General features: G+C 33.8%; 1 protein-coding gene across 1 annotated transcript; it reads left to right on the top strand.

Moving 5' to 3' along the window:
- The first annotated feature begins 8691 nt into the window (after positions 1-8691).
- On the top strand, positions 8692-22082 carry LOC129003200 (UMP-CMP kinase 2, mitochondrial-like). The gene is made up of 7 exons (XM_054431483.1): positions 8692-8775; positions 15476-15576; positions 16083-16209; positions 16708-16909; positions 17210-17449; positions 21244-21364; positions 21699-22082. The coding sequence occupies exons 2-7, from the start codon at positions 15478-15480 to the stop codon at positions 21744-21746; spliced, it is 837 nt and encodes a 278-aa protein (XP_054287458.1). The 5' UTR covers positions 8692-8775; positions 15476-15477; the 3' UTR covers positions 21747-22082.
- Positions 22083-23577: the final 1495 nt, after the last annotated feature.

Raw genomic sequence — 23577 nt, 5'->3', positions numbered from 1 at the left:
AGTTTTTTTTGTAATCTCTGTAAAAAATATATGAAACAATAAGGATTTTTGTGATTTGTGATTTTCTGATTGTATAAGATAAAGACAGAAACTATTTATCACAGTTTTACGACAAACTATTCAAGATGCACAATACAACTGCGCTTGCTACAAACGTGTAAACCTACATTTATTCGAACGAGTTTGCGAACCAGCATTATCGGACCATGGGAACGGGGGTTTATGGAGGGGTTTATGGGGTAAAAATGGGGGTTTCCCATTATTGACCCTAAAAACAAAAAAATGCAATTTCTTTTCAAACCGTTTTGTAGAGCTTAAAAAAAGAAATTTAGTATATTGAAGCGTTGTTATGCGCCTAATTCGCGGAGAAAGTTCCAAAAAATTTAATCTAAATTTGCCATGTCATTCTTATGGAGAATAAGTCAACTAATGTAGTTTGCTTGTTTATGAACATATTTTGATCAAATTTGGAAAATACATTCATTTCTTACGAAACTACAGAATTAACAATTTAAAACAAAAAACACTTTTTACCCTCCCTGTTGCAGCAAACCAGAGAACTCGTTAAACTAACTCTATTTAAATAGGGAATAAATGTAATATTTTTAAGGAGACATTTTAGTGTAAATCCAATCAGGCAAATGGAAATTCGCTAGGTCTGCAGGTTTGCTGCGGCGGGGGTATTTAAAATTAACTTTGATCTCTGCGTCTATCTATTCTGTGAACCAACGAAACATAACTTCCCTTCCTAACACCTACATTTGCCAAGACCACATGGATATTCAATGTTCCTTCCCTGAGGTTGATTTATGCTCCACTGACGTTCGACTAATGGTTATCGGTCACCCTTGTTCAAAACGTCACTGAATCGATGTGGACATCTATGGCCTGTATTTGCCCGTGTCGCCGTCATTAATCTTACGCGGGAAGACGTTTTGGAGGGAAGGTTGATGAATTGGTGCCTGGACTGCGGGCATTTTTGACTGCATCTTTGTTTACAACTGCAAATGCGTTTTCACTTAGTTCTTTTTCACGTGAGTTTGGCCTTCAAATATGAAATGTTGAACATGTTGACACAGTTTTAAGTTTAAATTCTTGCCAATGTCTCTGGTTTCGACATTCAACTTACATTGCTGAGTGGTTATAGTGCTCTTCTATAACAATCAAAATCAAAACCAAAAACGCCGGGTCGATCCTGAAAGAAATAAGTAGCTTTTTGATGGTCCGAAACTGGACCCAGTTGTTCCTGAACTGTTGGTCTTATAAATGATCGTGTCTAATGAAACGCCTGATCTTAGTCAGTAACAAAGATTCACATATCATCTCACTCCATTCTACTCTCATGCTTCACTCATATTGGGGTTAAACTAGGCACCTAGGCGGGGCATCGATGTATTTTTGTCCTGAAATTGGTTTTGCTTTAACTAAAGACACACAATTATACCATCACTCCTATGTGTAAATATAGTTAGACTTTATACATCGATTGGGTGGCGTCCCAATCTAAAAACCCTAGGGCTGTTCCAGGAGCTAGCATTGATTTTGGATTATAGAGTAAATTTCGAATTCTGTTATAAAATTTGAAATCGGCTTTGGCACGTGTTATAATTGTTAAGTACGTTGTTATCGATACAATATTACTCTTGTTATGTCAGCAAGTACTGTAAGTAAACCCATTGAATTTTCGTTCTGAAAATAGACTCATACTAATTTAAATAACCCCTCCAAGGAAAGTGAATTTAATCATATGTAAAAGTAATATTTTTTATAAACTCACAATGTATTACATAATGGCGTGGAATTTATTTATTTTACCTGCAACAAAAATAAAAAAATCTAATCTGTAAGATAACTACAGAACAACAAATTCGAAAAAAATAGTTTACTGACTTTACATACATTTTGGACAAGTGGTAGTGGTAGGTCTACACTCCCTGGAGATCGGGGGGGGGGGGTGGAAGAGGGTGAAGGTGAAGATTAGCTGTCGTCTCCACGTCCAGGAATCACGTCAAACTTATTGCTTTCCTCCCAAGGTGCTTACCTCATCCCTCCGGGGGTGTAGGGCTGTGTGGCTGTGAATGTTTCAACTCCACTTGTTTATATGAAATAAAATGTTTATGTAATACAAGGTACAAGTTTCCCCAGTGATTCAAATCCGATAAAAGGATAACAGGTGTTATCGAATTGTCATCTATTAATTGTCTTTGAATGTCGAAAGTAAACTTTTCAAACTATTGCAAAATGTGAAGCCTGTTTTATATGTGTTTCGTGTTATTTTATACAAAGCAATGCTGATGATTAAATATTTTTGGTTACGATTTATACCTACTGTTTGGTTGTAGTACTATGGCTTGACCTCTGGGACAAGCGATGATTTAAGATAATATATTTGTAGTGTATGGTTCATATAGTTTTTGAAGTTTATTAAACAACTGTAGTAAACATAAAGCAGCGTCTGACACAAAACAGTCAGAACCAACCTTAAAACTGTCTTCAATTCGTAATGACGATACATCTAAAAGAGAGTACATTTGATCCAAACAATTGAATATACACAGATAACACATCAGTGTATAGTCAATGTCCAAACCCATAGTTATTTCGATCACGTTTTCTGCACAGTTCAAACCACGAATACTAGAACATTTTATTTTCTATTCTAATATTCATGGTTCAAACTATGCTCTTTAACAGAACAGCTTCTTTTCTTTCCTCTTATTGTATCCAAGGGCACCATCATAGACTACTTAAAATCTGTTTCAAACCTCTAACAGTAGAATTTTCACACACAATGCGTTTCTACACGTGTTCCTCTCATGTGTTAATCTCAGTGTGTGTCTATTAATATTATTTATAACGTTAAAATAGTTTTGAACCAGTGTTGATAAATTACAAAAAAACCACAAAAACCCTGTTTCTATATATTTATGATGATTGCATAGTGTATATTATTAATATTGTTCCGTTCATATTTACTTATACCTTCATTAATTTAATACTTAACCTATTTCATTTTTCTTTGCTAACGTTCAAATTCAAATTAGTTAAATTAATCTTGCTTGCACTGCCGAAGTATTTCTTAAGACAATTTCTAGATTTAAGGGAAGCAAACCCAACAAAAATCGTTAATAGAGGTTATGTTGTGTCCATTAGCAATGTAATGTAGAAGGCAGCGGACTCTACGGTCGAATGAAGCGCTACAATCAATCTAACAGGCAGTGGACTGGCAAATTGAGCGGGCTGTGATAAATAGCCACCGCCTCTGAATGGCCAATCTCTCCAAGTGCGGGCTTTTAAAGTGCTTACAATTTGGCTTACAATTTTACATGAATTATTGTTTGTGAGGTGATTCTTAAAGGTTCTAATACATGTTTAATACCAAAAGGCTGACCAAACATGTTAATGGAATTTAACAAAAACAAATGCCACCGCCACAGCAAACCTCCAGACTAAGCGAACTTCCATTTGTCTGTCTGGATTTTCAATTAAATCTAAGTAACATTAGTTAGGCTTATCGAGTACCTAGGTTTGCTAATACAGGGAGGGTAACAATGTGTGGTAAAATATAGCTTTAAAAAATAAATAAATTGGCCAAGTTTGGTCAAAATATATCCATAAACAATCGAACTAAAAAAGTGTACTTATTCTCCATAACACACATACATAGGACACACACAATACATACACACAAAATACATTACATAGGAATTTTACATTTTCAATTCGAGATAATAACATCTATATTATTGCCCTTTGACCCCTTGTATAGCAAAATTTGTTATCTTACCTCCGTATGTTGTCAAAATGTTCAAAGAAGATACTAAAAACTAAACAAATCCGTCCCGGGCCTGGATCTAATTTGTTAATATGGGTTTGACAGTGTATATGACGACACAATGTGCCAGATCCACGACTTATCACATCACAACTGCTTATTTTATTGCCCAATACACTTTTGCCACCCTACGGAAGTGGAACAACCCTAGACAGCATTAGTGGATAACATACGGCAACTGCTTTATGGTTCTCACTTACAAAGACGTAACTGCTTTACTATTACTCTAAAAAAACTCATTAAAATAAAATCAAATTGAAACAGTAAATTAAAACAAATTGAAAAAGTTTGAATTTTTTATAGATAATTAAATTACAAACGTTTTGTAAATCTAACAACGACCTGTTTCGTTAGTAAAAATATCATTATAAATGGCATATATTGAACATACTTCTATAGACTAGCCGAAGAAATTTTTTAATGCAACTTTTTGACCAGTTTTCGTGCAGAGTGTTTTGTTGTAAAATTCTTTTTATTGTTATTCCATCAACTTAACAACTAATTTTGTTTTAGCACAGTATAAAAATTGTTTATTGGCACTATTCCTTGTCGTCTAGTATTAACTCCAAAGGGTTAGACACAAGGTTTAATTAAAAATGTGTTTGTCAAAATAAGATAGAAACATTCGTTTGCATCTACGTTAGAGTTTCTAGGTCAAACATGTGGCATGGTCATGTCAAAAATGTGGCATGGTCAAACAAGTTCTAGGTCATCATGTTATTCTCGTAGTTTTTTTTTTCCTCTCAAGGAAAGATTTTAAAATTTGAGCTTCTCTCTTAAGTGTCAAAAGTAGAGGACTGACATTAGTTTCCAAATAGTTATTTTATATTTAGCCTAGTGAAATGGTTTTAAAAGTTGATTTGTCTAAACGTGCACATTGATACTAAACGTTTCGACAATGCGATGAGAAATTTGCCAATAACGTGTGTTTGTTTACCAATAAAAGGGGTTTTTGTTTTGGACACAACTATTTTATTGTATCCAAGATTTTCTGCTTTTATTGGAATACCATTTTTTTCCAAACAAAGGAATTTTGATACGAAAGAAGCATTTTATGAAATGGTATAATCCTGCTTCATCTACTCATCTACTTATTTTGCGAAATTATTTTAAGTAGATCTACTTTTGATTTTTGGGGTTATAACCGTCTATTTTGTATAGAAAGTTTTAATGTTATTCTAGGTTGCATTTTGAAACTCTTGACGAACCGCGTGATTAAATTTGCCTTATAAGATTTAAATACCCAAGAATTAGTTAAACTTGTAAATGACATTAATTATATTGTTCACAATAAAAAATATATATTGTTCTACACCTTGAAATACATTTTCAATGAATATGAAAGTTATTAGGAGTTCATTTATATTACAAAGTACAACCTCGAAATCCTTTATTAACTCCAGTGACACAATCTGTTTGAAAAGTCAAACGTACAAAGGCCAGTTTTATTTGGAGTTGTGGCTGAAAATAGCAGCAATTAGAGGAATAAACGTAATTAGTAAAGATGACCGAGACAGGGTGACATCACCATGACGTCATCATGTCAGAACAGCTGTGTGGGTGATAATTATGTACACTTTGGACTACAAATAGCCAGTTACTGACTCCCACCATTGACTTTGGAATACTGGAGTCTCACATGTCAGCTGAAGCAGATTTTTTATGTTCAAGTAGAGTCATAGAATTAATACTTGATTAAAGTATTAAGAATTAACATACTCCCTTGTGTTGGTTAGTCTATGGTAGAACATAGTTGAGTTGTTGAGTGAGCTACTCACTGCGCTAACGTCAAAGTTTTCTTCTATCTATTATTTGTTCGCATTATGGTAGTTACAGTAGTTGGTGTGACATAAAAATGTATAGATTAACTATCTTTCAGTTTGGCTTGGTAAACAATTAGCAAACCAGTGATCGAATTAAAAATTAGAAAATAACACCAGAACCTTCTGTCAGTGGCTCAATCAGTCTTAGCTTAACTAATGAAGATACATACTGTACTGCTCTTTGGGCTACCTACTTTTTTAATTTTTCTCCATTCTAAGATAGAATTAAATCAAACTTTTCGTTTTACACCAATCCAAGTCAATCTACTCCCGCCGTAGCTTTGATAAGTCTGATAATTAGGTAGGATAGAAAAAGACTGTACCTAAGACCATTGGAGAGTTCACCATAAATACACCCACTACGACATCCTCACCATAAGCGTACAAATTACATCACAATGCGTTATTTTACATAGAGGTCAGAGGTTCAATTATTTGAGACATCTTCGCACTCGATGTATATTGTTGAATTAGAATGCATACGAGTGTAAACTGTATAGGAATTATATGATCTATGTAGATTTGTTACTGACTAAGGCCAGATGTTTTTGAGTCAGGACCATATCAAAAGCCAAATGATCAGGGACAGCTGGGTCGAATTTCAACCTATTAAAAAGCTACTGACTTTTATCAGGTGTTGCAATCTCAATCACTAACCTAAAAGAGAATTCTAGAACCTCCTTTCAGGGTTGGGTTCGAAGCTCGCAATGTGTAATAAAAACACTTCAATGGTAGTGGTCAATGGTAGTCGAAGAATTTTAACCCACGACATAATATATTTCACGTAAAAGAAACCTCCTAAATAGAAACTTCATTTCAATGTGGGTTTGAAGATTCAAATGCATAATAAAGTAGCTAGCCACCGATGTTAAAGGGATTCTAACCCGTAACATCAGGAGCAAGTACTAATGCTATTAGACCAGAAGCACTGGAGCCGTTACGCCCATGCAATTCTTCATCTAGAAGTGGACTTTATGGTCCGTGGGCTGTAAAAGGCTCTGAAATGCGGTAAGTAACACCCTAGCATGATTAGGGGTGTGTGTGGTAAGGGATGAGTGGGAAAGGGGGAAAACTACCACAGCGGATAACGTGATTAAGACGGGTGATACAGACCGATGTAATCTGTACACATAGGATGATCTGCGTGAAGAGTACGGCACTTGAAACCCTCTTGCCACTTTGCAATGTTACTGGAAGGAACTAATATTTTTTTTAATAACCCTTTGTTGCCTCTTCTATCTTTGCTTTAGAGACAGTCTCGCAAAAGGTGCGGTTTTAGGGTAATTATGATTGAAGGATGAGTGTAGAATCGAGCTATCTGTGTACTTTTGATTCAAAGATCAGCTATTTATCCTGGTCCTTTCATTAAAATCCCGATGATCAAGGACGGCTAGCAGAGTCCAGTTTTGAGCTTTCAAAAAGTACTGGTTGTTCAGGATTGAATCAGCGACTTCTTTACTGTGGGGGTGTTGGTGTTAGTTAGTCACAAAGCTACATATCACACTCCATTCTACATTCAACCTTTTTTTTTAAATTCAAGTTAAAATACGCTAAGTAGTTTCTTCATCCTAATTTATAGCTCTGATAAACACAAAACATTTAATCAAAACCCGCTTACTCAAATATAACCTTGTCAAAACACATAGAAACATGCTTCATATTTCCAATAGAATAAGAAGTTCTCTTATAGTTTATAAAGTCTAAGATTAAAGCTATTCCTAAGTCGTAATATCGTATTTAAAATGCAAAAAGACTCTTCAAAGCATTATAAATATTTGATCTTGGCCAAAGAATAAGATTATATGTGCTCATTTTTATGCAATTCCATAATTAATTTCTTGTTTTTACACTCACAGTGCAGTCAACATATCTATATATTTAATACGCTAGGCATATTTTTGTCATATTGTTTTGGAGTGGTTGTGCTACCGATCACCATGTCTAAATACCTAAGCAGTCGTAACTCGAAGCTAAACTTCAATTTGTATTGAGCATTGAGCCTATCTCATGTTTAAATCCCCATTATACTCTGGCTGCTGACGTCAATGTATGTGTTACACTGCTGTTTGTATCGTCACTGTCACTGTTTTGTCATAACTTACACACAGTTCATTATTGACCGTCAGTTCAGCGGCGCGTGGCTCGCTGAATATTTTATGAACTCTAAAAGCTCCCTTTAATTACAGTTGGGGTTAACACCTGGGATCGAGGGGTCCAGAGATCGAGCCTTAAATTTCAGAGAAAATTATGAAAACAAAAAGAAGCCTACTAGTAACCGTCAAAACTTCAATCAAGACTAGAGTGTTTTTTTTTTATTTATCGGTGTTTTAAGTCGTCCGTTCATGTACGCAATGGAATACCGTGTGTATTTTTTTATATGGAAATCGTAAAGACCAAACCTAAAGCATAGACTAGCCAACATAAGTTCACAAGTAGACTTCGCTCATACTGTTGTAAATTTTGAAGCTCGTTTTTCTGTCTAGTTCATTCCCGGTGGCACGACATTTTGTTTCCATTTTATTTAAGGGATAATTTAATGATTTGTGCTTTAATGTTGGGTTATATAACTAGGGGACGAGTTATTTTATATGATTATATCATTTCATTTTGTAAAACTATAGGTTTTTATGTTTAACTCACTGAAATTACAAGAACCAAATTTTAAACAAAACACGACCTCTACAGTACACCGGACAGAACTAACAATTAACAATACAATTGGCTTCAGCGGTTCCATAAAAGATGAGAAATCCACTAAATGGAGTATGTATGGTTTTACCTATTCCTATAGCATGTAGTTATGATTTTGTATATTTTCGGTTGAAAATTTGGAATGTGGCAAAGTGAATTTTCCATCATAATATAATCAGTTAAAAAATATCCGCTTATTAGATAACTGTAGTAGCCTAAAATTTATTCTTTAACCTACGTAGACCAAAAAATAACTGCAGCGAAATCAACTTTGAGTGTGTTTCGTGAGACACGTTCTTATCGATTAACTGATAAGACCAAATGTAAGTTAGAGTGGGATGTTGTTAAACAAATGCAATGCATTGTGTGTGCTGGTCATATCTTGTTTTAAACTTCCAGAAGAATCGGCAGCTCAACAAAAATGTAGTAAGTATAGGCATATTGATTTTACTGCATGTGGATTTTTAGCGAATTTCCCTATAGGGAAGTACTGTACCAATTACCGTAGGTGGCACGGTAAGACTTAGGCCCGGGACCGATTTACTTTTTTCATTTTGATGTCCCCCAGAGGCCAAAAACACAATTCGTTCAAATTTTTATAGTTTATAGAAAAATAGTTTTTTCCCATTTTTGACACTAAAAACACAACATTTCCCAATTTCACTCTAAACCTTTTTAAAGAGCTTAAAAAAAAATTATTTAGTATATCAAAGTGTTTTTGTAGGTACGGTTATTGGTAACGGAGAAAAAAAACTGTAAATTTAAAATTCCTATGTTATTCTTATGAAGAATATTGTAAAATGTTGTAGTTTGCTTGTTTATGGATATATTTTGATCAAACATGGCAAATTTATTTATTTTATACTAAGCAATTACAATTTTACTAATAAATACACTTTATTAGTTTTCTTGTAGCAGGAGCAAACCTAGGTACTCATTAAACCTAATGTTTTTTTTTTCAATAGATTTAATTACACATTAATTCAGACAAATGGAAATTCGCTTAGTCGGCAGGTTTGCTGCGGCGGGGGTATTCTTACTGTATTTGTGAAATCTGCAGCCTGTTATGTCACTTCAAAACTGGTTACGTTTTTACTGAATTTAACTCAATTAGCTTGTAACCTTGCTTGTTAAGAAGAACAAATAATACCTATATTTGTTTTATTTTCTATATCTTCACACAATTGGCATGAGTGTTTTGTAAGAGATCGATAACCCTAGTCTTATTACTATATTTACCCTTTTTATTGGATTCCATGACTAATTTGTAGGTACCGTACTCCAATGCCGAATGGCATCTGGATCGAAAATTGACCCCGCTTGTGATTTCCACCTCCATAATTGATAGTAAGTGCTATAACCACGCGGTTTCCAAGACAGTTTGGCTATTTAGCTTTGTCGTATACAAATTTGCATTAAATGAACATTTAGCTCAAAACTATAAATTAAAATGTCATAAATATGCTGAGCGTATGATAATGATTGCATTTGTCTCTTTGACTAAAAATGTCTGTGACTAGATTTAATTAATTGGATCCGTTTTTATCCAAGCGATCAGTTAGAGACTTATACAGGGTGATTGGTACTCAGTGTGACAAAAATTTTCTGGTGTAAGTACAAAGTAAATGCAGTGTGATGATGCATATCAAATGTTCCAAGTCTAAAAATTAGCTTCCCAAAGAATTATTTTATGTTTTTCAAAAATAACTATGTTTTTAAACTTAATACAGCTATTTCCCAATTACCTGTAAATGGATTTGAGTAGATAATATCATTTTCGTGTTCTACATTAAATTTTGAATAAGAATAATACAGAGTGACGGGGGGTCAGTTGTAAAAACTCCATTGTAAATAGATTCAAAGATAAAAATTAAGATGTTTGATACAAATTTAAAAAACATTGGTCTATTGCATTTTTCACACCCTGTATACAAGAAAGTGTCGGAATATGTTAAAAACTGCGCCATTTTATAAGCTTTCCAACCATATGCTACACCATTGAGCTTTATGTCTGCTTATGTACGCTTTAGTGGTTTGAAGACTACAAAGCATGGTGTCTTTAACATTTAAAACATAGAAAGTCGGCATGTATTAAGCAAAAGTTGTATTTTTGTTTCAGCTTGAACAGTGAAACAGTAAAAAAAAATCCCTGTTTTCTGGCATTCAAACCACTAAAACAAACGAAAAAATATCTAAACCTCAATAGTGTAGCATAGGCCTATGGTTGGAAAGCTTATAAAATGGCGCAGTTTTTAACATATTCCGTCACTTTCTTGTATACAGGGTGTGAAAAATGCAATAGACCATTGTTTTTTGAATTTTTATAAAACATCTTAATTTTTATCTTTGAATCTATTTACAATGGAGTTTTTACGACTGATCCTCTGTCATTTTGTATTATTCTTATTCAAAATTTAATGTAGAACACGAAAATGACATTATCTGCTCAAATTCATATATAGGTAATTGAGAAATCGCTGTATTAAGTGTAAAAGCATGGTTATTTTTTAAAAACATAAAATAATTTTTTGGGAAGCTAATTTTTAGACCTGGAACATTTTGTATGCATCATCACACTTCATTTACTTTGTACTTACACCAAAAAAATTTTGTCACACTGAGTACCAATCACCCTGTATAAATAAAGATCTTTTTTTTTAGTTTAAGAACAGTTGACGCTATTGTGCAGATATTTCTGTTCATCAAATAAAGATTATTTGATTTGAAGACATATCGGATCGGTAGATTTAATCTTCATCATTATCATCAATTGAGATGGGGACTCCACCTAGGTAACCCATCCAACAAATGTGACGGAGGGGAGTGTAGGGAGTGTGATGCCTTGTGTAGCCTAGCTTTGTTACTTACTAGAACAGCTGTTTCATTAGTCAGGTCCATTTATTAAAAGCCCAATTATCAAGGACAGCTGGGTGTACTAGATAGTCAATCTATAGGTACTCAGACAGTAATATTTTAAACTGTTAGGTAAAAAGGTATCAGCCCAGGATGTCAGTGGTTAGACCCACAATTTATTGATTTCCTTGTACTCGATTTTATGCTGGAAATCTTTTATAAAGCTCATTTTATAGTATTAGAAGTGTAATTAGTTATAGTGTGTAACTCCTCTAAGACTATGATCAACAGTATAAACGCACTTTTCTTGTCAACTTAGGCTGAAAGTCTGTCCTCCCACCTATATTTTTTCTTCCGACGCCAGTGTGTGTTTTGTTTTTTGTTTGGTTTTGGGTTTTGGTCTGCTGTGCTTGCTTTGTTGTTGTGGTGTCGGTCTGTCTGTTCCTGTGGTTGCGGTTAAAAAAATAGCCAAGTCTAGTTAATGGTTGTTGAATGTATGCAGTGGTTATGGTAAGTTAAGTTTAGTGGTTTAAATTAGTAAAAGCTGTAAATTACAGTACTGACAATGCACTACGTTACATTAAAAAAATTTCAGTTGAGTTTGTAGCAGATGCAACTACCATAAACAAACTTGGGTTACTTCGTCGAACTTATCTTTCTGTGTTGCCGGTTATTTCACAATCAAATCTTATCTCTTCTTGGTGGATTTTTTTGTGTGGTTAAATAGGCTATTATAAGTAAAAGTAAGTTTAATAGAGTGAGACGGGTAATTTTGGTAGATCAATCAACTAGACAATAATTTTAACTTAGTTGTCAGAGAGGTGTTCCTAACCCTCAAAAGCTGTTTGCTTTTGAGAATAAGTTAGGCACCCTGGGGACTGAAACATAATAAATGAAAGCCGCGTTAACACCAAAGTTGACAACCAAAAGTTAACAACTAAAAGTTTATAGGCTAACTAAATGTTGCTCCAAACAAGTTTTATAAACTAGTGCAAGAGTTTTGTGGAAAACCAAAAGTTGTCCCTCACTAATTTAGAGCAACTAACTTAGCAGAAAACTTGTTGCCAAAGAATTGACTACCGCCCGACGTCACACCCGGGGTGCATGAAGGGGCCAGGGGGAACAGTTCTCCACTAGTTTTCTAAAAGTAGCTTGCGCAAAGCGTGTAGCAACTAATCTTCCACTTTTTGTCGTAAACTTTCTTTGATCTTTACAGACTCTCCGTGGGAAACCAAAATTTAGTGGGAAACTTGTCTCTCCACTAGTGGATGACAGAAAAAGTTGCTGTATTTTGTAGTAAATAGCAACTTGTTTCCGCAACTAGCGGAAAACTTAGTGGTGGACTTTGGTGTAAACGCGGCTTAATGTTTAGGTCTATCATTTTACCAATTTACAATCATCAACTGAAAATGAAATGTTTGTTAGGCTACTTAAGTTTATACCTAAATAGATTAAGATAGGCCTATAAAGATAATATAAGGTAAGTTATATAAACTTAGGTCTAGGCTATGTAAAGAGGTTTTGTACATGTTATATACTTGCCATACCTACATATCGGTAAATATTGTTTAGTTAGCTTAGGTATCAAAGCGAATTTTTAGAACACTCGTGGACACATAGCCTAGGTTTTTAAATAATTAAGTGAATCCGGCTTCAGTTCCGCAGAGAGCCTAGGCCTACAATATTTTTAACTTATAAGGTCAAATATTATTTTGATATAAGTTAGACGTCATTTCAGATATGGTTCAATTTTTAAGTTATTTTGTGCCTTGGGCCAAAAACCCTACTCCATGACACCCCTGCAGCTGTGCATATGTTTTTAAAATACCGTAAGTTAAGTTGCTTCTCCCCTTAATTAGCTTTATTTAGGTACCCAAATTATAAGTTAATTCATTTTGAAAGTTTCATGAAAAACGTTAAGAAGTACGGTAGGCCTAGTTAAAAAAAAAAAACTTGAGATCATTGATGCCAAAAAGGGTGGATGAGTAAGGCTACTGACTATTGGATACAGAAGTCAATCAGTAGTCAAGAAGTTGTATCAATAGTCAAAGATAAGGCCTATCAACACTACACAACCTATAAACAAACTGGTACCGGTAAGCCTAACATTTCTTCTCTACATTTCTTATTTCCTCTAAGGTTTCCTCTATTTCCCTTAAATGGTTTTTTGTCCATCAAATTTGTCCTGGTTTAGTATTGATGTATTTATTTTTTATGTCCCTCCAAGTTTAGAGAACTTAAGTAGCTAGGCTAATTATGATTTGGGTATTTAATGTTACATTAAGAGTCCTTGGAGCCTAGACGTTCTAACTCATAAAACAGTTAAAGAACTACAAAGCAAATGTCTAATCCCACAGTAGGCTATACCAAAAATCTAAATTACGAACACTTTGGGGTTTGAAAAAATATTTTGAGATGGTAGGCTAAATAAATCTTCAGCGGCTGTTTGAAATTAACAAAATTAGGCCTAACATTGCTCTTATGGCGGGCAAATCAATGATGGCCGTTAGCTTTCCATGGACTCCCTTGGAGAACAATTCAAAACTACAAAGAACATTTCAATATCACAGTAAGTTAGGCCTACTAAATATGTAAATAATATATAGCCTAATTACTTTTGTGTTAAAAAAATATTTTTGGGTGATAAAGAACTCTTCAGTAGCTGTTTGAAACTATCCAAGATAGCCGATAGTCTCCAAGGACTCTTAAGCATGGAATAATGAGTAGATTTAAAGAGTCTTCACTTTATTCTGTGCATTATGCTAGTGGGGAAGGTAATAAAAGACTAACTTAGTTTGGAAAACAGCAGCGGAGTGTCGCAGAGTAGGATACATAGCCCAGAAATTGTTCAGCTTTTTGAATATTCTCTTTTACCTTTAATTAATTGTACACTTAAATATACACAATAATTTTTTTAGCTTTTTTCTACTTGATGGATTTTCATGTTTTGAAAGTAAAAAATTGGAAATTTCAAAACTTGTTTAATACCTCGTTCCTATGACCCGATCTTGATGGTTTTGCAAACTCATTCAAGTTTATCCTGCCCTACACCTTCAAGCCAAATGGCAAAATACAACAAAAATTAACCAAGTTAAAGTTATTGTGATTATGAAAAATTCGCTAAAAACACACAACATTAGAGCTACCGTACGCTAAGTATGGTTCATTTAAATACACATTAAATATAGGTAATTTATTTTCAATATTCAGTATCTTAGAGCAGCAGTCTGAGAAGTAACAGATGGAATTTTACTGAACTAAATTACTTTAATATAAAAATACAACTCAATAAATTAATTGTGTTATAGGTAAATACCTACACTGGATTATTACCCAAATATTAAGCCAAATCTCAAGTATTACCATCCAATTTAGTGCTCAATCATCGTAAGCTGTTTGTGAGTCGCGCTCTCGTTGTGGCCTACAGTTTTAGTTTGCTGGGGGAGCTAACAGCTAACTACATTGTAAGGAGTTTAAGACTGATGCTCTATCACAGGACAATGATGGATGCTACATCAGGGGCCTAGGAAGTCAAACCTCCCTCCTCACCCCCCGGTGTAGCCCCCTGCATGCTCACGTTGCTTTAATCATCTCTTGGGACATCATTGATCATTGGACGCCACCAGTGTTTCTAACCTGTTGATGTTTATTATTTACTGCAATATATTCATATCCATGTTATTTTCTGGCGTAAAAAGTTAAATTTGTCGATTGGTCATGTAACGTCTTGGTTAAAATTTCTTGGTCATTAAAAAAGGGTTTTGAAAGATTTAATTTGTAAATGTAAACAATTAGTTTTTTATGTTAAGTATTTTATTTTAGTGGTAACCTTATACAGAGGCAATTTGAATAATAAATAAAGTGTTTTAGTTTAATTTTATAGAACGTTTTTATTTAATTACTCTGGGATTTAATTTAGGCTAGGCTATGTTAAATACTGTATATTGTCAATTACTAAAAAAATTAAAAGAACAGTTTAATGCCTAGGAATAGTAATTTAATTTTTCTGTACGCCAACACACATTAGGAAGCAAATATTTGGGTGAATAATGAGTGTTGAGTAAATTAGATGACATTTTTTTTACTGACTAAGGCCGGTCAACTTGTACTTTAGCGGCAAGAGCAATTTCTTAAAAGTTAAGCCCAAAGATCAAGAATACTTGGGTCAATTTAAGAACTGTCAAAAAGCATCTGGCTTTTCTCAGAATTAAACTAGCAATCTTCTTGCTGTATTCCTGGGCAATCACTATATCCAAGATATCGTATGTTACAGACATGACATCAAAACAGGAAAACTCTGGAGACACCGAGATGAAGTTTGTCGGAGTTTTTAAATCTCTGGATGCTGTGAAAAAATGCCTTCATAGTGATAAGGTACAGTTTGAAAATTTCCTCTATCAGGCACAATTTGAAAATAACTTTGTATTAGATAGGATGATAAATTAGACAAAGATTATTATTGAAATAACTTAAAACAGCAGGAGTGAGTGCCCTGGGACTTCCAGAAACGTAGTTTAGCCAAAACATTTAGTTCAGAAAAAAAATAAACCTACTTTATTGATACGACAGCGTTTAAATTGCCTTCATAGTAATGAGGTACAGTGTGAAGGAAGATTGGTCCTTAAATATTGGAAAAATTAATATTCAATAAAACATTGGCTAATCACACTTCTAGCTTTTACTCGTTAACATAAAACTGCTGTGTTAACACATTTCGCTAAACATTTTTTTAAATTTCGTTTTGATAAATTTTCTTTTATATTATTCATGTTAAAACACTTTTAAACTGAAGAATATTTTTATTTTTAGATTTGTGTTTATAAACATAATTCATCCTTTCGGTATACTAATATAAACTAATCTGTGCCATTTTTTTGCAGTATTTTAGTCTGCCAGAAGTACAAGAGCTTCTGAAGATCTTTGATGAGAACTATTCCAAATCTAACGAAGTAGTAGATAGATCCAAACGTAAAGTTTTCATTGTTCTCGAAGGCATTGATGCATCAGGTGAACCAATACTATTTTAAACAAGTTGCTATAGATTTACCTTTGGTTAAAACAATATTATTAGTATGCACTCTCACTGCCTATTATTTGATTGAATGTTTAAAAACACATTAATAAGTTTTTATTAAACTGGGTTACTCCGATATGATACTATTGTGGTAAGATTTTTCTATCAGTGTTCAAGACAAGTTCGAATCCAGCCAATCACAAATGGCTTGTATGATATAAATGGCTTGTATGATATATGATATGAATGATAATACTGTGACCAGGCAATTGATTGAGGATTGAGTATTTGTTGAATAGTGCTAAATTTGAGTCTAGTAGGCTGTTTGATCTATTATAACTTTATAATTTAGATCCATGTGAACTTTAAATCAAATATTTACCAAAGGCAAATAAAGCAGGATTTCTAAGACTCTCTTATTCATGGGGATCTCTGATTGCTGGCGGAAGAATTTATTTGTTTGTAGTTTAGCTAATTTTAACTACTTACAGGTAAAACCACAATCAGTGGTCGACTGACTCGCTTGATCAGTGGACAGCAACTGGGTACGCCACCCCCTGCGCTACTGGGGCTGAGGGAGAAGTTTGACGCCCATTCTCTAGAGCTGCGCCGGGCCTACTACGCCCTCGGTAACTATCTCGCGGCCCAGCAAGTGAGAGAAGCCTACATTAACAAACCAGTCATCATGGACAGGTAAAGTAAATTTCCAGTTATTGAGAAGCTTAAAACCTCTTAGTTCTGTTTATTTTTTTATTAATAAGGCTATTTTTTTTTTTTGTTTTTTGTACAGAAAGGTTTTCCTAGCTGTGTTTTTTTGCAGCTGCGGAATATGTAATGTCATGGACTTTTTCTAGCACCTGCGTTTTTCAGCAAGGGCATTTCCATAAAAACTGGTATTTAATTTCGGGATAAAAGTATTGTGGCGAAAAAAAATTAAAATTTTAACAATTTTGACACCTTGCCGTACATTGTAACCATATTTACATGTTTTAGGTTCTGGCACAGTACCGCAGCGTACGCCATTGCACAACAGGCAGTGGAAGATTACAACGGCACTCTGCCAGCAGAGAACGATGAGGTTTACGAGTGGCCTCACGACCTTCTCAAACCCGACATTGTCTTTTTTCTCTCCGTCAGCGAGAGCAAGCGACTCGACCGACTCATGAGGAGGAAGAATAAGAGTGTCACTCGGGAGGAACTGAGAATGAAAGACAACAAGGAACTGAGAGAGGCGTAAGTTGGATTTATTTTTTAGGGTTTGGTCAAACATTGGATTAAGGCTGAATTTTTATAGTCTAGCGTCTAAGGTAAATAAAAGGTGTAAATTACCCTTAGTAGTGTCGAGTGATTCCAATTTTTCTGTTAAGCGACCACTATTTTAATATTTTTCTCTTTAATTACAGTAAAGAATTTATTATTCAAAACAATTGGGATTGGAGGTTTAGATAACTTATTCCTCCGAAATAATAATAATGAGATAATCGGTCATTGATACTTTATTTTAAATTTAAATACATCCTTACATGTATTTTATTGCCTCCTGCAATTGTAGCAGCATTCCTTGTGAGGTGAATGTTGCAATTGCAGCCACACCTGTAAGCATATTTTGCAGTCTTGACACCAGTGTCGTCTCCGCAATCGCAGCAACATCTGTGAGCATATATCTTTGTATCTCGGCAGTAAGAGTCTCCTGCGATCGCGGTAACATCCATGAGCATATCTTGCAGGCTTGGCGATACTGGTTATCGTCTTTTTCAACCACGGCAGCACTGGCCATCAGCCTTTCGGTTAAATGATGTTTTCGATGACAAGGTTTTGGATAGTGCCTTAATGAGAGAGAGTTTATCCCAGCACAAAAAACACAACAACTTTGAACTAAACACAACTTAGAATACAGTATTTCAATTAAGAACAGTTTGATTAGGGAATAAAATCCACCATAAAAACTTGATCGTTCTTTCTTTCTTCAAACTAGACTAGGTAGGCCTCAAAACCTCCCCTGCTTGAAAATGCTGTCAGTGACAACGGAATATTCTAAAGATAAAGTGTAGTGTAAAGCTTTCCTGATTTTGTGCCAGGATGTACTCTATCCCACCTCACCTAGATAAATCCTGATGTCCTAACAAAAATCCTTAAAATCAAGGTGTTTGGGTTGTTACATGATTAATAAAATAGTATAGACAGTTGTTACATAGTAACAAGAGCAGGGCGTTTTGACAGTTCCCCTGCCACATACCCAAAATATATATATTGCATTGTCATATAATGTCAATGTGGGCTACAACATCAGAGACAAGCCTGGAATACTACAGTCAGGTGTTGGGGTTCTGTTCACATGGGTTATTGTTATTGCTAACGTATAGGAAATCATGAGTAAGTGTTATTTTCATATGAAAAAAATCAATCACCAACCAGTCTTTTTAAATGTTGCATGCATGTATGTTGGACTTGAAATCGAGGAATTGATAGAATTCTGGGAGTTTTAAAATCAAACAGGACAAGCTAGTCCTTTATAAAGGCCTTACGGCATACGTTTTCTGAAAAGGTTTTGGGCTTACCAACACAGCTTTCATTTCCATAATTATTGTTCTATGTTCAGCTTGGCTCAAGCATATGCATGTATGCGCAATCCATCAAAGATTGATCTTGATTCAAATGTTACTGTTGAAGAAGTGCTTGGTGAAATCAAGAAAATCCTTGAAGAGAACTACCAGATCATGTTACCAGAAGTAGGTATTCACATTTCATATGTAATTGTGTTGAGGATGTATGGAATTTAATGGACGCTGTTGATTGAATTCATGTTCTAGAAACACATGGGAACATTATTAAAGGGTTTTTAACATTTAGGTGTTTTTAGAGGAAAAAGCTTTTAAGCTTTTGCTTAGAATATACAAAGAAAGGATGAACTGGTAACTTACTCGCCTAAAAAATGAGTTCATGGCAGTTGATACCACATAAAGCAGCCACAATACAACAACTTGATATGTTACTGACAGTAGTTCGGCCGCTTAGAAAACGACCTGCGCGCTAATGCTAAACCAATGCTGGAGGAGGTCGCTTTCTAAGCGGCCGAACTATAGTTAGTTTACTACTACCTACTTCCTATTTACTATTTTACTACCTTCCACAGAAGAAGAACCGAAAAAAAGGGTGATTATATATCAATATTATTGACTTTTTGTGTTGTGAACGTGTGTGCTATTAAGTCCGTAAAACTTAATTCTTAGTCGAGTGAGTTATCTATTCCTACTTTCCTAATATAAATAAACTTGTGTGAGATTAGTTAAAAATTTGAAAGGTTTCATTTTACTATTAGTAAAGTAATTAATAAAAACATATTGCACAATGCATGGCGTACCTAGGCACAAGTTAGGAATTGCACGAACATTGATGGTCACAGTACACCTGTTTCTTTGTACGTGTCATGTTATTTGTGTTGAGCTCTAGTGTTGACAAAATAGGTTTTCTCTTTCTCTTAGTTTAGAGTCAATTTTATGATTTGCACTTTGCTGTTTTGACATAAAACTGGAGAACGAACTATTATTTGTAATAAGATTGGTTTGGTAAAACTAGTTATGAAACAAGTGAAATAACAAGAATCAAATAGGAAACAAAAACAAGTTATCTACATGAAGGACGAAACTAATATTAAAATTATTTTCAATTTTTCAGCTTCATAAATTAAAGAGTATGTTCAAGGAATTGTTCCAGGTCAGGATTTTGAATGGTAGAGTAAGAGGATAGCAGTGCTATCATACCTTGAAGAATTGTAGGTAGGCAATAGAACACAATGAAGATACACTGAACAGACAATATTTCGTCCCCTGCAGGGAAACACTTGACAAAGTCCCCCAAGGGACTAAAAAGAGAAGAGGTGGAATTAAAGAGTATGTTTAGTATGGCATCGCTGTCTTAAAACTTAATACTTAGAGTAATGAATAAGGGGGGAATTTTAATTATTATTATTAATTTAACATGTACAAATTTCTGTTGCAGATTGAAGCTTACGTTCCTACGAATGAAAAATCCTAGTGTGATATTTTACAACAATGACTACTTTCGTACAACGATGATTCGACTTATGGCCTACTTAGAACATTATTCTACCACTTTGACCTTTTGAAGCTTTAAGTTGTGAAATGTTTAAATGAAATATTACTTTGTAAATAATGTGTTAATGTAATTACACTATGTTGGTTACAACAATTGTAATTTATTTTCCTTTAACTTTAAATGATCAAAGTTCAGAGTAACCATTATAATTGCTTTAAGTTTAAGCAGTGGTGGTTTTGGATATTGCCGCTGATAGGCTAGTTGGAATTTACTACCATTACATTTCACGTTTAGTTAACTATACTGTTTTTACTTAGTCTTACTTAAGTAAAGACTCTTTTGGGCCATAAAAAGTTAAAATATTTTAAATTTAAAAAATACTAAAGACCCAACAAGAATATTTCCTATCCACAGGTTTAGCTAAAAGAAGGTAAGGAGTTTAGGACAAGTATGAATTATTGTCTTAATTTTTTTTACTATGCAGTTAATAGTTCCAACACTATTTGATCTTGAAAAAGTCAGTAGGTTTTTTGGTGGTTGGACTCATCTCGCTCCATTCTATACTTATCATCAATCACTCATATTTGGGTTGAAATATTCAGCTTTTATGTTCCTGCCACGATGTATTGATAATTGAACGCAATGTTGTATCTGAAATATAATAAACAGTAAAATCTTTGTTAGTGTAGCTCGTTAAATAGGTACTTGACCAATTAAAAGAAATTATATAGCCTAATTGTTTCAACTTAAAAGGTACATGCTATAAGTACTGTTCTCAACAGAACATTTTTTTAATCCAAAGGTTTTTTTCTGTTTTACAAACTTTTTAATAGAAAAGATAACCATTTTCAGATTTAGGGCTTTGTTGTGTGATTTGGACAGGTCAACTTCAAATTCAGTTGAATACTAGAATCTAACTACTGGTGTATGAACAGTCATCGTAAAATTATTAGTACTTTGCCTCTTCACAGAATGTTGCAAGCTTATCTTCGGATGAAGAATCCTAGAGTCAGAGTCATCAACGCAGACAATTATCCCAAGGTTGTTTTGAGGGCTTGTACGAACACACTCACTGCGGAGAAGCTTGTTAAGGTATACAAACATTTAGTTAAGGTTTAATCTAAGCTGTAGGAAGAGTCAATGCATCTAGAGTCTTTTATCAACAAATTTGCAAGGTTCAACTGCATATTAGCGTTTGTGAAGTTATTTTTAACTAATATAAATTTTTAATTGAAATAATATTCAACATTCAACCTAAATGAAAATGATTCACGTAGTCAAATTTTTTTTAGTTGTGACTGTTTATTGATTATACGTTTATCAACTATTATTATGTAGTAGAGGAAAGACATGGTTTCTGACACTCATCACTACAAAAAAACGTGTTAATGTTATTTGACTTACACTTATGGTTTTTTTGTTCCAGATTGACACTGGCGCAACAGAAGAAGGCATTCCAAAAGAAACTTTATAAACATAATGGGTTGCTTCAGTTCTCTTTATATAACTGTAAACAAGGTGTGCCTTAACAAAAAAATGCTTTCACATTGATCTTTAATACTCCATATGTTTCAGCTGAATATTCAATTAGGTGAGGTGTTAATGCCTCATAATATCCAGTATAATATTCAGTTAAGTGTACAAAAGAGTTTGCATACAATAATGCAATTAAAGACTTGAATTTCAGTATTTGATGGCAAAAACAGTTTTGTATGTTTGGTTTGTAGAAAATTATTGGTATCAAGGCACCTCTTTTACGCAGTTACAGTACTGTTTTTTGTATAATGTATTGTATTATTGTTACCAAAGTATATTTTGTCACCAACAAAATTGTATGCATTTATGTAATAAAATGACCGTAATGAAATAAAACCAAAAAATGTTCGGATCCAAGATTTTGGACATAAAGAGCACATTATTGTAGCTATTTTTGCCCAATAATCATGAATTGTATGCTTCTGTTTTCACTTCAGTGTATTATTTTCTATCAACTGTCCTTTTTAACTAGGACTAGCTGGCCCGACAGACGTCGTTGTGTCCTAATGTGGTTTTATGTCAAATGCTCGTTCGGATGACTCAGTCATTCTGGTTGATGTTCGTTCGCTACGTTCACTCAACTTTACGCTAACTTTAAAATTGGAACACTCTGTATTTTAAGACAGTTTTATATTGTATAGGCATCACCCAATTGAAATCTGTTTCTTCAGAAACATTCTTTGTTGGATAGAATAATGGGAACAGCCCAAAAAATTAAAGTGAAAGTAAATACCTTTTGCAAGAGCTTGCAAACTGCTTGAAGATGTCAGAAAGTTTGTATCGAAGTCAATCCCAAAGAGCTTTGCTCTGCTCAACACGGCTATAACATTTCACTGACAATCCTATTTTTTAAGTTCATTTTTTAAACTTGGCTATTAGTAGAAACAAACAAACAAAAAATTTATGAGAACAAGGAGGATCAATCATAAAAAATGTTAGATTTCTTATAATATATTTATTTACATTCGATCAAATAAACAACATTGTTAATTCGCCTTGTATTTTAAGCTTTGATAACAAATCACTTTTCATTTACTATATTGCCTTTCACTATATTCAACAGACACTGTATTACAAATGAGTAATAGAAATACAAAAATACAGTGAAGCGCAAACCTAGAACTTGGGGTACTGTATTGCGCATTGTAGTTCAAAAAAGATATTTGCACTATAAACCATTGAACTTGCAACTGATTAAAGTAAATTGCATATTGGAATGTAAATGTATTACATTTATTATCTAATATTTTTTGTAGAACCTTGACCAACTTTAAGATGACGTACACATTTTTTACTGACTTTATAGAAGTTTATGAGTTTAATTATATTTGATGGTTAAACTGAAAAGATACCCCCGTCGCAGCAAACCTACCAACTAAGCGAATTTCCATTTGTCTGAATTGATTTTCAATTAAATATATTTCAATAACATTAGGTTTAACGAGTAACTAGGTTTGCTGCTATAAGGAAATTGATAAAGTGTGTTTTGTTGCAAAATATTAATAGCTTAGTATAAAATAAAGAAATTTGCCAAGTTTGATCAAAATACATCCATAAACAAGCAAACTACAACAACTTACAATATTCTCCTTAAGAATAATATGGGAATTTTAAATTTACAATTTTTTTAATTTTCTCCATTACCAATAACTGTACAAAAATACTTTTATATACTAAATTATTTGTTTTTTTACGCTCTTAAAAAAGGTCTAAAGAGAAATAGGGAAATTTTGTGTTTTGAGGGTCAAAAGTGAGAAAAACCAATTTTT

The sequence above is a fragment of the Macrosteles quadrilineatus genome, unplaced genomic scaffold, assembly GCF_028750875.1.
Source record: "Macrosteles quadrilineatus isolate MER2022 unplaced genomic scaffold, UCM_ALF_1.0 Scaffold_9__3_contigs__length_116548681, whole genome shotgun sequence".
In the NCBI taxonomy this organism is placed as follows: Eukaryota; Metazoa; Arthropoda; class Insecta; order Hemiptera; family Cicadellidae; genus Macrosteles; species Macrosteles quadrilineatus.
The sequence above is the reverse complement of the archived record's forward strand: the minus strand, read 5'-3'. Positions and strand labels throughout refer to the sequence as shown.